General features: G+C 48.7%; 1 protein-coding gene across 3 annotated transcripts in view; it reads left to right on the top strand.

The window, feature by feature from the left end:
- MTFR1 (mitochondrial fission regulator 1) overlaps positions 1–14,406 on the top strand; it is a 75,206-nt gene that overhangs the window by 53,302 nt on the left and 7,498 nt on the right. For all 3 annotated transcript variants that reach the window (XM_088469332.1, XM_088469333.1, XM_088469334.1), the window contains 2 exons: positions 3,979–4,252; positions 13,918–14,080. In XM_088469332.1, the coding sequence (XP_088325458.1) occupies positions 3,979–4,252; positions 13,918–14,080 (437 nt within the window). The remainder of the gene's footprint in view (positions 1–3,978; positions 4,253–13,917; positions 14,081–14,406) is intronic.

Genomic DNA, 14,406 nt, shown 5'->3' on the forward strand with positions numbered 1-14,406 from the left:
AGAGCGTATTATGCATCACAGTAGCAATAACTTGCCTTAGAGCGTATTATGCATCACAGTAGTAATAACTTGCCTTAGAGCGTATTATGAATCACAGTAGCAGTAACTTGCCTTAGAGCGTATTATGAATCACAGTAGTAATAACTTGCCTTAGAGCGTATTATGAATCACAGTAGTAATAGCTTGCCTTAGAGCGTATTATGAATCACAGTAGTAATAGCTTGCCTTAGAGCGTATTATGAATCACAGTAGCAATAGCTTGCCTTAGAGCGTATTATGCATCACAGTAGCAATAGCTTGCCTTAGAGCGTATTATGAATCACAGTAGCAGTAACTTGCCTTAGAGCGTATTATGCATCACAGTAGCAGTAACTTGCCTTAGAGCGTATTATGCATCACAGTAGCAATAACTTGCCTTAGAGCGTATTATGCATCACAGTAGCAATAACTTGCCTTAGAGCGTATTATGAATCACAGTAGCAATAACTTGCTTTAGAGCGTATTATGCATCACAGTAGCAATAGCTTGCCTTAGAGCGTATTATGCATCACAGTAGCAATAACTTGCCTTAGAGCGTATTATGCATCACAGTAGCAATAACTTGCCTTAGAGCGTATTATGCATCACAGTAGCAATAACTTGCCTTAGAGCGTATTATGCATCACAGTAGCAATAACTTGCCTTAGAGCGTATTATGAATCACAGTAGCAATAGCTTGCCTTAGAGCGTATTATGCATCACAGTAGCAATAACTTGCCTTAGAGCGTATTATGAATCACAGTAGCAATAACTTGCCTTAGAGCGTATTATGAATCACAGTAGCAATAGCTTGCCTTAGAGCGTATTATGAATCACAGTAGTAATAGCTTGCCTTAGAGCGTATTATGAATCACAGTAGTAATAGCTTGCCTTAGAGCGTATTATGAATCACAGTAGTAATAACTTGCCTTAGAGCGTATTATGCATCACAGTAGCAATAACTTGCCTTAGAGCGTATTATGCATCACAGTAGTAATAACTTGCCTTAGAGCGTATTATGAATCACAGTAGCAGTAACTTGCCTTAGAGCGTATTATGAATCACAGTAGTAATAACTTGCCTTAGAGCGTATTATGAATCACAGTAGTAATAGCTTGCCTTAGAGCGTATTATGAATCACAGTAGTAATAGCTTGCCTTAGAGCGTATTATGAATCACAGTAGCAATAGCTTGCCTTAGAGCGTATTATGCATCACAGTAGCAATAACTTGCCTTAGAGCGTATTATGAATCACAGTAGCAGTAACTTGCCTTAGAGCGTATTATGCATCACAGTAGCAGTAACTTGCCTTAGAGCGTATTATGCATCACAGTAGCAATAACTTGCCTTAGAGCGTATTATGCATCACAGTAGCAATAACTTGCCTTAGAGCGTATTATGAATCACAGTAGCAATAACTTGCCTTAGAGCGTATTATGAATCACAGTAGCAGTAGCTTGCCTTAGAGCGTATTATGAATCACAGTAGCAATAACTTGCCTTAGAGCGTATTATGAATCACAGTAGCAATAGCTTGCCTTAGAGCGTATTATGAATCACAGTAGCAATAGCTTGCCTTAGAGCTAGTAAACACGGAGCCTGATTTAGGCCCTGATTCAGAGGTGATCGCTAAATGCGAGTACTCGCTCTGAATCAGGGCGGGCAGTTTTATTTTTTTTTTACTCTGGCCTCCAGGCTGCTCGCTAAGCTGTGGGTGACCACCCACAGCTTTAGCGGGTGGCCTGGCGATGGTCGCGATTATCGCGACCATCGGGCTTGCGACGAGACCCTTATGGTAGAGTCTCGTCCACCACAAGCACCAGTGAACTTCCTGCTCTAATAGAGCAGGAAGTTCACTACTGACATCACGTGTGATGTCAGTAGGGCCGCCCACAAACGGCAGCCGTTCCTTCTGGAACGCCTCCGTTTGTGCAGCCATCCCTCCTCTGCCTACAAAACGGGGTGAGCTGTCGTTCAACATCGACAGCCGCCCCGTCTCGTAGCGAGCCCCGGAGCGAGTGATTTCTCACTCGCTCCGGGGCTCACGCACGCGCGGCGTGCGCACTGCTCGGCCTTCGACCAGCTTGCAAGTGGGTCTGAATCAGGCCCTTAGTTCAGTTTTAACAGTCCCACTGTCACCGAGAACTGCTTTGAGCCAGCATAGGAGACAGGTAGCGTTAGCTTGAATTCTTTAGTGCAAATCACCTACAGCACAGGATGACACTTAACCACAAAAGTACCAGCACTGGAGAAATGTAGCTGATATTACATGCATAACCATTATACAGTGGTAAACGAACGCACACTGTATACTCACCCCAATAATAGCCTTGATATATGAATGAGGGGTCTGTGTAACAGTCCGTAAGTCAGAGACTTATAGCATTAGTGTATGTTCCGTTTCTCAGTGTAGGGTGGAGGTGTCCCAGCAGCAGGAAACACAAGACTTCAAACCAGCTGATAGTAAGTAATGATCCATGGTCACCCGTACCTTCGACACTTCCCTGCACTAAGGCAGCTTTGTCAGCTTTGTGTCATCCACTTCTTGACAAAGCTGTGCAGCAGCAACCGGAGCAAGGGTCATCGGTTTACCCGGTGACGGCGGATGCCAATTTCACAGTTTGGAGGGCGGTGGTACGCTAGTCCACCTTCCAGGGCAGTTGTTCTCTGGAGGAAACACTACCAACAATTATATTGGAGCATTCATGTCCACCATGCTGAAGGCAGCGTAGTCCCTCATGATAGCTTGAGCAGTGAAGGCCCAGGCCACAAGGTAGAAAAGTTACATTTTATCCTGGGCAGAGAAATATATTCTGGCAGTTTTCATCCCAGGAATAGACAATCTGTCATTAGGCAGGACATCCGAAGGAATGATCCCTCCATCCTGAGATTGTCCAGCAGGTGGCTAAAAATTGAGGTTCATCGGGATGTTAATATTATGGCATCCAGGCTCAACTTCAATGTGAACAATTACTGCTCTAGGACCGGGAATCCAGAAGTGATGTTGGTAGAACCTCTTATTTACCTGTTCCCCTGGTAGCTATATTGCCAGAAAAAAAAAAGTTAAAAGAGAGGGGACCTGGGTAATTGATCAGTTCAAATTACCCTGAGGTCCTGATATTTGGATTACTGAGCATATTAGGTGGTATCTTCCTCAGCGGCCAGACCTGTTAAGCCAAGGTCTTTTCCTGCATTTAGCTTTGCCTGGTTTTAAGGCGTGGTTGTGGAAGTCACTTTGGTAAAAGCCAAAGTGTTTGCTGCTAGTGTGGTGCAGATAATGTTAAAGGCTAGGAAGCCAGTGGTAAGATTGATCACCGGGTGTGAAAGACTTTCTTTGCCTGGTGTGAATGGAATCATTTTCCATCATCATCTTTTAGGTTGGCTCTCCTGAGGCAGGGTTCTGGAAAGCTGGGGCTCTTACGATTAGGTTATTGTCTGCCTTGTGGGTGACTAGGCATGGAGCCTCTGAGCAACTGTGCAGTGTTGGCCACTTGGTTAGACGTGCAACCTTTGGGGACTGCTTTGGGACGCCCCCAGTGTCACCAATGGAAGAAGCCTTATATAATATATAATCCTTTTCTCCGATTCCCTTCTGCTCCCTGTTTGGCTGTGACATGTCTCCTTCTCTGCCTCTTACACTCCCTCTTTTTCTTTTGGGTTTTGTTAGTAAAAGATTTGGTCCAGTTCCAGCCGACCCCGAGCTAAGCCCCAGTGTGCTGCAGGCTCCTCACTAAAGCCACTTACCATGTGTGACCCCTAGTGTCCCGCATACAATCAGAGAAAAGGATATTACTGTAAATATAAAAAACTTACCTTTATTAATTATGGTAATGAACAAATGTATGATAAAATTAAATAATTTGTCATTGGGGGGATACCCACTCCACATGCTGCTCTTTATGGTATTCTCATTTTCCTGTTATTGCACAGTTACTATAATTGTGTCTTTATCATATCTTAGGTTCAAGTCCATCGTCTTCTCTTGTGCTGGATAGTGTTCCCATTCCGCATGCTGCTGTGCCACCACCTCCTCCCCCGCCACCACCTCCACCACTGCCGCCCCCACCTGCTGTTCAGCGAAGTTTCTCTGCAATTGACCTTATTAAAGAGAGGAGAGGAAAGAAAAGCAGCTCGGACATGACTACGATAGATAGCGCACCAAAGAAGCCTGCAATGCCAAACATGTTGGATGTCCTCAAAGACATGAATAGAGTAAAGTTACGCTCTGTGAAAAGGTAACTCGCGTGGTGTATATGTCATAGTGTGATGGACACAAGTCCGCTACCTCCCCCCTCCTCATTTCTCTCTTCTTCTGTTTCACTTGTCACGTCTCAAATGTTTCACATAATATGGCTCACATAATACATAGCGAAATGAGAGAACTACACTCACATGTGCAGACATATTGCTCTTACAGGGAAAGGAGGGCAGAGGACATCAATATGTTGGAGGCTGGAGTTAATGTGCTAGCATATTACAGGGACTTACTCATGGATGTTGGAGAACAAAGCTTCCCAATCTGCGTCCTTCAGTTCTAGTCCATGCCAGCACTCCTAGAACATCCCCTCCTCTCATTATTTAGGATCTGGCTCATATGTAACTTTGGAATAAACCCACATAAATAGTGCTCATTAACTCTTTCCTTCCCAAGCAGTTTAGGCTTCTTATCTTGCCGGTGAATCAGTGGCACAGTGCCGGATTACCAGGTACCGTGTGCTGTGAATTCTGTCTCATCCACATTCTGGTGAACCTGGACTTTATAGTCTATCATCTTACAGAGCCCAAAAATGGGTAATTTTTGGGATGTGCTTTTTGTGCAATTAAATTGTTCAGGGCTGTCAATTCTGCTGAATAAAATTATAGTACTTTCAGTAAAAGGAAAATTCTGGTTATAATTAATTTCCTTACACTGATATAGGGGGCTTCTCCTTGGTCTCTAGATCTGTTATTGTATATTTTTGATTATTAAAGGTTTACACCAATTAAAACTAATCTCTTTCTCCCCTTTACACCAAAGTTAGTCGTTATAGCATTAGCTGTGGTCCTTGGCTGTGTGTTTATCAATATTTCTACTTCAGAGTCCATAGGGGGTCCACAGGGTTGACCTTGGGGTTATAGCTGGAACAGGATCCATGGGCACCACACAGTTAAGCTTTTAGCTCCCAGGATGCACTTGGGTCCTCCTCTATACCCCGCCCCCGAGCCACAGGCACCTCAGTGTAAGCTGGTGCCCGGCCGGAGTCGGTCACCGCGCAGGGGGGCTGCAGGAGCAGCCCCCAGAAGCTTTTTATTTTAAGTTAAATTTTATTTAGTTTTAATCTATTTTTACTACAGACGGCAGCGAAGGGCTGTCTGTACAGACGCCCACGCTGCCGCTCTGATCCCCGACTGGCGCCGCGACGCCAGTACTGATCTGGGGATCGCGGCGGGAGGGCAGAGTCCGTACTAGCCGGACTCTGTCTACCTCCCAGGACTGCTGCCGGAGTCGCCGGGGATTCAGGTAAGCCGCGCGTCGCTGGCTAGCGGCGGCGCGCGGAAATGCCTTAAATGCAGTCCTTTAGCCTCCGGTCCTGGGGACAGACCGGAGGCTGCTGGCAGTGGCGGCCGGCCCCCCCATAACCCGTGGGACCACTAGACCACCAGGGATAAAGGGGCAAGCGGGAAGCCAGCATCCCTGGGGTTATGGCCAGCCAGGGGAGGAAGCCTTCCCTGTTTAGCGGCTCCTCCCCTCAGCTCAGCGCGCCTTTCAGCACGCAGTCTGGCGTCGCTGAGCTGCAGTTACACGGCCACTCCTCCTCTGAGGTCTCCAGCGGCCATTTTCCCAGTGGCAGCGCAGATCTCAGGGAGCACGCGGACCGGTCCCCCTGTGTACCTCTCCCCTGATTAAGGACAGCGTACACAGCACTATAGCCCTCCCAGACACTGAATCTGGGCAGGTTGATTGTAGTGTAAAGGTGCAGTGAGTATATCTTCCTGCATGGTATGTGACTTTTGCTAGTGCTGCCTGTCTGTGCTTATTTTCCGCTTACTGTCAGCTTATACCTATCCCTTTACTTCTCCTACAAGCCCTGCAGGTGTGTGGGGGAGGGGCGTTTCTACTGACCTCACTTATATAGATCACGTATTTGTGAGGTCCGTCACATACAGTTGTGTGCTACTCAGTGCCATATTGTGGGCTGTTGTTCAGCACACCGGTGAGTGCGTTTTACTTCTACCCTGGTGCCAGATATATAATATATTCTGTCATGTCAGACGAGGAGGTTGAGCGCTCAGTGGCTCCAGTGTTGGCCTCCTGCGGACGCTGTTCTGCAGGAGTAGATAGGGAGGATTTGTCACAGGATGGCCTGTGTAGTCGATGCCAGGTGGCTCCTGGCCCATCCAGACCTTCTCTGGCGCAGGAACCACCGTGGGCGATGTTTTCTCAAGTGCTGGTGTCTATTGCGGACCGTCTGTCGGTCCCGACTGCTCTCCCTACTAGGGCGGTGCCCCAGCCGACCATCCCCCATTCCCCGGGTGTCCCGCAGTTATTGCGGAGTCCTCCTGGGTCTCAATCAGTTGGTCCCTATGCGGGGTTGCCTATGTATATACAGGCTTCCCCTGTGCCGCAGCAGCCTGTGGTACCTTTTCAGGCCCCTATGGCGACGCCTCCACCATGGGTGGATGTGCTCTCCAACTCCGTGCAAAATTTGGCGGCCGCTTCCTCGGCTTTTCAGTCAATGTTGCAGACTGACATGCCTTCTAGGATTTCTAAACGCCCACTCATGACACGGGCTGCTCAGGTATTGGACTCAGAGGGTTCCTCAGATGATGGGGAGGTCCCTGATGACACTGACTCGGACGCCTCGGTCCAGGAAATGGATACCAAGTCGTCCATTAATGTGCGAGCACTAGTTAGGGCGGTGCGAGCTATTCTTCTTATAGAGGATGAGGCACCGGTTCCTAGGTCGAAGTTTCCTAGTTTCAAAAAAACTAAGGTGACTTCTGCGGTGTTTCCCCTGTCGGATCAGTTGACGGATCATATGGCGGTAGCTTGGCAGGCGCCCAGTAAGAGATTCCTTCCTCAGAAGCGGTTGGCTTCTAATTACCCCTTCCCTGAGGCACATTGTAAAAAATGGGAAACTCCACCGGCGGTGGATTCCCATGTCACCCGTTTAACTCGGGGCGCCACCTTACCATTACCGTCGATATCCTCGCTGAAGGATCCCACGGACAGGAAAGTTGAGACTTGCTTAAAGTCTATTTACTCCCTCTCCGGGGCGGTGGCCCGACCGTCCATGGCCATTTCCTGGGTGGCCAAGGCCATTGAGGGGTGGGCCAATGCATTGGAAGATACCTTCCCGGACGACGCTCCGGATGTCCAGCGGGCGTTGTTGGGACAAATGAGGGACGCCGCTTCTTACATTGGAGAAGCTTCTTTAGATGCTAGTCTGCTGACCTCGCGGGTATCGGCTGCAGCGGTGTCTGCCCGCCGATCCTTATGGTTGCGGTCCTGGAGAGCGGACTCTGATTCAAAGAAAGGTCTGGAGGCCTTACCTTTCAATGGGGAATTACTATTTGGTCCGGACTTGGACAAAATAGTGGACACCCTGGCTAAATCCAAGTCGGCCTTCCTCCCTTCGGCGGCACTGCCTGCTAAGGTTCGGAGTTCGGCTTTTCGTTCCTTTCGGGTTCAGGGTAAGGCGAAAGGTCAGTCCTTCCCGAGACAGTCTGCGAGTAAGACGGCCTCTAAACCCAAGAAGCAAGCCAGGAGTGCTCGGCGCCCTTCTTCCAAGCAGGAAGATAAACCTGCGGCCTGATGGGACGGGCCTCCCTCTGGGGGACCTCAGAGTGGGAGGCCGACTTCTTCTATTTGCCCAGTGCTGGCACGATACCACCACGGATGCCTGGGTTCGAGAAGTGGTCTCCCAGGGGTACGCCCTGTCTTTTCGGCACAGACCACCCCACCAGTTTTTCTTCACAAGTCCTTCTCAGAACAAGACCAAGGCGTTACAGGTTCAGGAGGCTATAGAGTCCTTGCTGAAAGCAGGGGTCATTGTTCCCGTTCCTCTATCACAACGAGGGACGGGGTATTATTCGTCTCTGTTTCTGGTACAGAAACCCAATGGTTCTCATCGCCCTATCCTCAACTTGAAATTCCTCAGAGTTCCCAAGTTCAGGATGGAAACGTTACGTTCCATCATTCTGGCGATGGAACCGGGGGATTACATGGTGTCCCTGGACATCCAGGACGCCTACCTCCATGTTCCGATAGCATCTTCACACCAGCGGTATCTGAGGTTCGCTATCCTTCAACACCACTATCAGTTCCGGGCGCTACCCTTTGGTCTCTCCACGGCACCGAGGGTGTTCACGAAGATTATGGCGGTCATGGCCGCACATCTTCGGAACCAGAATGTACGGCTGCTGCCGTACCTGGACGACCTCCTGTTGCTGGCGAGCTCCCCGGAGGTACTGCTTCAACATCTCCACCTGACGATCGCTTGCCTGCAAGCACACGGGTGGTTGATAAATTGGAAAAAGTCCTCTCTGATTCCATCACAGCGGATGGTTCATTTGGGAGCCCTGCTGGATTCGCGTCAGCAAAGGATCTTCCTGACTCCGGAGAAGGTCGCCTCACTACAGCTGCGGATACGCAGTTGCCTGAGCCGTTGCCGCCTGTCGGTCCATTCGGCTATGAGAGTTCTGGGGTCCATGGTGTCGACATTCGACATGGTGGAATTTGCCCAGTTCCATTTCCATTCCCGGCCCCTGCAGGGGCTGATTCTATCAGAATGGAACGGGTTACCTCACAGGATCCGCTCTCAGGTGCTGGTGTTGTCTCCGGACGTTCGGCTATCTTTGGCTTGGTGGCTTCAGACAGCTCATCTGGTCGAGGGGCGCCCATTTTGGATCCCGGACTGGGTCCTGCTCACGACGGATGCCAGTCTCCGGGGTTGGGGGGCAGTGACCGGCTCTTTGTCGCTTCAGGGTCGTTGGTCAGCGGAAGAAGCACTTCTCCCCATCAACATCCTGGAACTGCGGGCAGTATACAAGGCCCTGCAGTCGTCCGGCCCCGCTCTTCACGGAAGGGCGGTACAGGTGCAGTCCGACAACGCCACCACGGTGGCGTATATCAATCACCAAGGCGGAACTCGCAGTCAGGCAGCGATGTCGGAGGTGTCTCGTATCCTGTCTTGGGCGGAGGGTCACATTCCAGCGATCTCGGCGGTCTTCATCCCCGGAGTCCTCAATTGGGAGGCGGACTTCCTCAGCCGTCACGACGTGCATCCCGGGGAATGGTCGCTTCACCCAGAGGTGTTTCAGCTACTCGTGGATAGGTGGGGACTGCCGGAGCTGGACTTGATGGCCTCCCGTCACAATCACAAGTTGCCCGTTTACGGGTCAAGGACAAGAGACGCAGGTGCAAGTCTGGTGGACGCGCTGTCGGTGACATGGACGTTTCACCTGGCGTATCTGTTTCCTCCGATATACCTGCTTCCTCGGGTTCTGCGGAAATTCAAGCAGGACGGCGGCATGCTCGTGCTGGTAGCTCCGGCGTGGCCCAGACGTCCTTGGTACTCTGATCTCAGGAGCCTCTCCATCGTCGCTCCGTACCTTCTTCCTCAACGTCGGGACCTGTTGTCTCAGGGGCCCTGCCTTTACCCGGATCTGGGTCGGCTGTCTTTGACGGCGTGGCTCTTGAGACAGCCGTCTTGAGGTCTCGGGGCTTCTCCAGTTCGGTTATTGGTACGATGCTCAGGGCACGCAAGCCTGCTTCAGCACGGATTTATCACAGAGTGTGGCACACTTACTTTCAGTGGTGTGAGTCCAGACTTTATGATCCTCAGGTGTTCCGAGTTTCTAGGGTCTTGGAATTTCTTCAGTCAGGATTGGATCTCGGCTTACGCCTTGCATCTCTGAAGGTTCATGTGTCCGCCTTGTCCGTGTGGTTTCAACGGCGGATTGCAATACTACCAGACGTTCACACCTTTTTCCAAGGTGTTCTCAGGATCCAGCCTCCCTTTGTGCCTCCTGTGGCTCCTTGGGACTTGGCGGTGGTGCTACGGGTCCTGCAGGGTCCTCCGTTTGAGCCTCTTGAGGCGGTGGAGCTCAAGTGGCTGACATTTAAGACGGTTTTTCTCCTGGCAATTGCTTCGGCCAGGAGGGTGTCTGAATTGGGGGCGCTTTCCTGTCGCCCTCCTTTCCTGATTTTTCACCAGGACAGAGCGGTGCTCCGCACTCGTCCTGAGTTTTTGCCCAAAGTGGTCTCGAAGTTCCATATTAATCAGGAACTTGTTGTGCCAGCTTTTCAGTCCCCTGATCTTTCAGCTGGTGAGACTTCCTTAGATGTGGTCCGGGCGCTTAGAATTTATGTAGACCAGACGGCTTCGGTTAGGAAGTCTGATTCCTTGTTTATCCTCTTTGGTTTTCACAAGAGGGGTTGGCCTGCCAACAAACAAACGTTAGCCCGTTGGCTTCGTTCCGTTATTTGTGAGGCTTATGCACAGGAGGGCTTACCTGTGCCAGCCTCTGTTAAGGCTCATTCCACTCGTTCTGTGGGTCCCTCTTGGGCTGCTAGACGTGGCGCTTCTGCTGTTCAGCTGTGTAGGGCGGCCACTTGGTCTTCAATTCAAACGTTTTTGAGGTTCTATGCGTTTGACACCTTTGCCTCTCAGGATGCATCCTTTGGGCACCGGGTACTCCTTTCAGCACAGGAGCGTCCCCGCCCTTAGTTGTACTGCTTTGGGACATCCCCAAGGTCAACCCTGTGGACCCCCTATGGACTCTGAAGTAGAAAACAAGAGATATGGTAAGAACTTACCTTTGTTATCTCTGTTTCTACGAAGTCCATAGGGTCCACAGGGCGCCCGCCCTGACGCACCTGGCTTCAAATGGGCTGTGTGGCTGGTCACCGGTTTTCCGTCTCCTATTGCTGTGAGTATGGTTTCTTGTGTGTTCCAGTCTTCCTTCTCTCTGTTCCATATTCTCCTCCGGCCTAGGCTGCTTACCAACTGAGGTGCCTGTGGCTCGGGGGCGGGGTATAGAGGAGGACCCAAGTGCATCCTGGGAGCTAAAAGCTTAACTGTGTGGTGCCCATGGATCCTGTTCCAGCTATAACCCCAAGGTCAACCCTGTGGACCCTATGGACTTCGTAGAAACAGAGATAACAAAGGTAAGTTCTTACCATATCTCTTGTTTTGTATGCTATATATGTATAAGCGCATTATAGTACAGTAGTGTGCTGTCACATATAGCACATAACCATGTGACAGAGCTGCATCAGGCAGAGAAGAGCAGGAAGTCCTGTACTCTCCCCTGCTATCCCACATCCTGGCCAGCTGCATAGTGGAGAGACTGTTATCTGCACTAGTAATGATCTAAGTCATGTACTCTCCCGTGCTATCCCACATCCTGGCCAGCTGCATAGTGGAGAGACGGTTATCTGCACTAGTAATGATCTAAGTCCTGTACTCTCCCCTGCTATCCCACATCCTGGCCAGCTGCATAGTGGAGAGACTGTTATCTGCACTAGTAATGATCGAAGTCCTGTACTCTCCCCTGCTATCCCACATCCTGGCCAGCTGCATAGTGGAGAGATGGTTATCTGCACTAGTAATGATCTAAGTCCTGTACTCTCCCCTGCTATCCCACATCCTGGCCAGCTGAATAGTGGCGAGACAGTTATCTGCACTAGTAATGATCTAAGCCCTGTACTCACCCCTGCTATCCCACATCCTGGCCAGCTGCATAGTGGAGAGACGGTTATCTGCACTAGTAATGATCTAAGTCCTGTACTCTCCCCTGCTATCCCACATCCTGGCCAGCTGCATAGTGGAGAGACCGTTATCTGCACTAGTAATGATCTAAGCCCTGTACTCCCTGCTATCCCACATCCTGGCCAGCTGAATAGTGAAGAGACGGTTATCTGCACTAGTAATGAACTGTAAAATGTATGGGGCATTGTATTTATTGTGTTATACACTATAAGCCAAGCAATGTGAACGCTATCATTTTATCAGACAGAAAAGAGCCCAAGGATCACTTAACCTAAAATCCAAGTTACATTATATAAGAATTCATAATAACATTAGCAAATATATGCAATTGTCTTGGGTGCTTATCAAAACTTTTTAGGAGGATGACACAGATCACTCTGAAAAGGCTGATAATAGAGAGCAATAGCTTGCACTAATCTGCACAGCAAATTTATGTAAAATGTCTAATATATTAAGTTATGTCACAGTATGGAAACATTTGTTTGTTAATATTTATAGCTCTTGTATATAAAGCAACTTGAATTCAATTTAAGTCATTCTCACTTCCAAATAAAATCTCTTCCTCTGAGCACTTCAGTCTGTTCTGTGCCGTGCTCTGTGCCGTGCTCTGTGCCGTGCTCTGTGCCGTGCTCTGTGCCGTGCTCTGTGCCTGTTGTCACTTTATTCCTGCAGCTGAATTCAGTGACCAAGCGATATTCTATAAGGTATTATATAGGACGTGGTTACATGTGTACTGCTCACGCTAATGACATGACTGGAGACAACATGTGAAGCGTATAGAAGGGCTGATCTCTTATCGGTAACCTCCCCTCCATCATTTTCAGGGGACTGGAAACAACTACATGAAATGTTACATTGCAGAAAAGTGAATAAGATTAAACTAACAAACAAACTGAAGGTTTCACTGAGGAGCTATAGATACTTGGTGGTTAGATGTTGCACTGTCTGTCAGCGTGTTTTCCTTTTTTTTTTTTTTTCGCGTGTGTTGGTTTTTTACACATTAATTGTGAGGATTTACATACAGGTTAATTATGAGACTAAATACAGAAAATAGTGGAGAAACCTAATTTTGGTGACTGACTGTACAAGCGTAACCACGGTGCTGCAGACACACCCTGGAAATGATTCAGTGTAATGGGGAGCTGTTAACGCTCAGGCTGAGGTTGTCTAATGGAATATTCCGTCTTCCGTAGAACGTCAGGATCCACCAGTGGCATTGTCATGGATGGCAGGATCCCATTACAGGACCAGTTCTGTTAGTTGGGGTCTTTAGTTGTCTGCAAATAAGAGTGTAAAGAAAACGTTCTCTTGTGAGAACATTTTATGAACAAAGCATTCCATGATTATCACTTTCTCTGCAGTAATAGGATATCAAATACTGGCAAAATAGTATAACAATGGAAAATTTCTATATTTATATGTATATAATTAATATGATGGGTTATATAGATACATGAGAATTTGTACTGATACATGGCAAAGTAAGATAAGAGGGCCTGATTCAGAGGAGCAGGCGGTGGAGGCTGCGTGTTTGTCGATAATATGTAAATGCTAGTTTCGGCTTTCCCTTTGTGTACTAACATGTGCCGGAATGTGCAAGCACAGTGTAACTCTGTCGGTGGTTCTGGACAACCCACCACCGCATGCACCATCGACATTTGCTCTTGCCCTACGGCAGGTGCAGTTTCTCAGTCTTTACATGGCCTCTGTGGCTCTGTGTGTGGTGATTGAGCCATTTTCACCAACACACCCACGACACTCCCTTAAAACGCCCCCACAGCAGGCTTTTTTTTGCACTTACTTCAGGCCACCTCCTAGTCGCCGCCCAGGAACGCCCATCGCTTTACCTCTCGGTTTCTGATACCTTCTCTCACACATGCAATAGCGTCTTTGTGTGTATACTCAGGATAACGTATGCGCCATGGGTTTTTCAAAAATATATTGCGCAGTAGTATAGAATTACGTAGCCATGTGAACATCAGCATTGTGTGTGGTCTGCATGCACCTCTGAATCGGGCCTACAATGTGAATCTGAATGTGCACGTGTAGCAGTTGCATACAATTCTGTACTTCTGGTGATGTTTTCTGGGTGCAAGCAAAGAGTTTTGAAATGAACAATGTTGCATTTGTTCCTCTGCTTACAGAACACCCGATGAGCCAAAACCAAGAGACTCAGCAGACCCAGCAACTCTCATCGCAGAGGCTCTAAAAAAGAAGTTTGCTTACAGATATCGCAGTGACAGCCATGGGGAATCAGAGAAAAGTCTTCCTAAAGTAGAACACATGAAGGTTACAGAAACCCCCTTGGTATGTGTAGAGCCTGAGTGTAATTCTATAAATATATTCAATTACCAGTGGTATTTACTGCACGGGTAAAGCTTCGGGTTTAACACCCGGAGCTATTCAGGTCTGCATTTTTCCTGCGCGGTGGACCCGCAAGTAACGCTCATTAACCCATAGGTTCCGCGTTAAGGTCCAGAAGCTGTTGGTTACCCCTCGTGGTAAACCACAAAGGGTGCATTTCATGAGAATTTTCCTTGCAGCTCCTGCTTAACACACGGGGTTGTGGCACCTAATTGAATTGCTCCGAATTTAATCTGCCCATATGTATGTTTTATGTGTATATTCTCATG

This window comes from Taudactylus pleione, unplaced genomic scaffold (assembly GCF_031769625.1).
Source record: "Taudactylus pleione unplaced genomic scaffold, aTauple2 ptg000090l, whole genome shotgun sequence".
Lineage (NCBI taxonomy): Eukaryota > Metazoa > Chordata > Amphibia > Anura > Myobatrachidae > Taudactylus > Taudactylus pleione.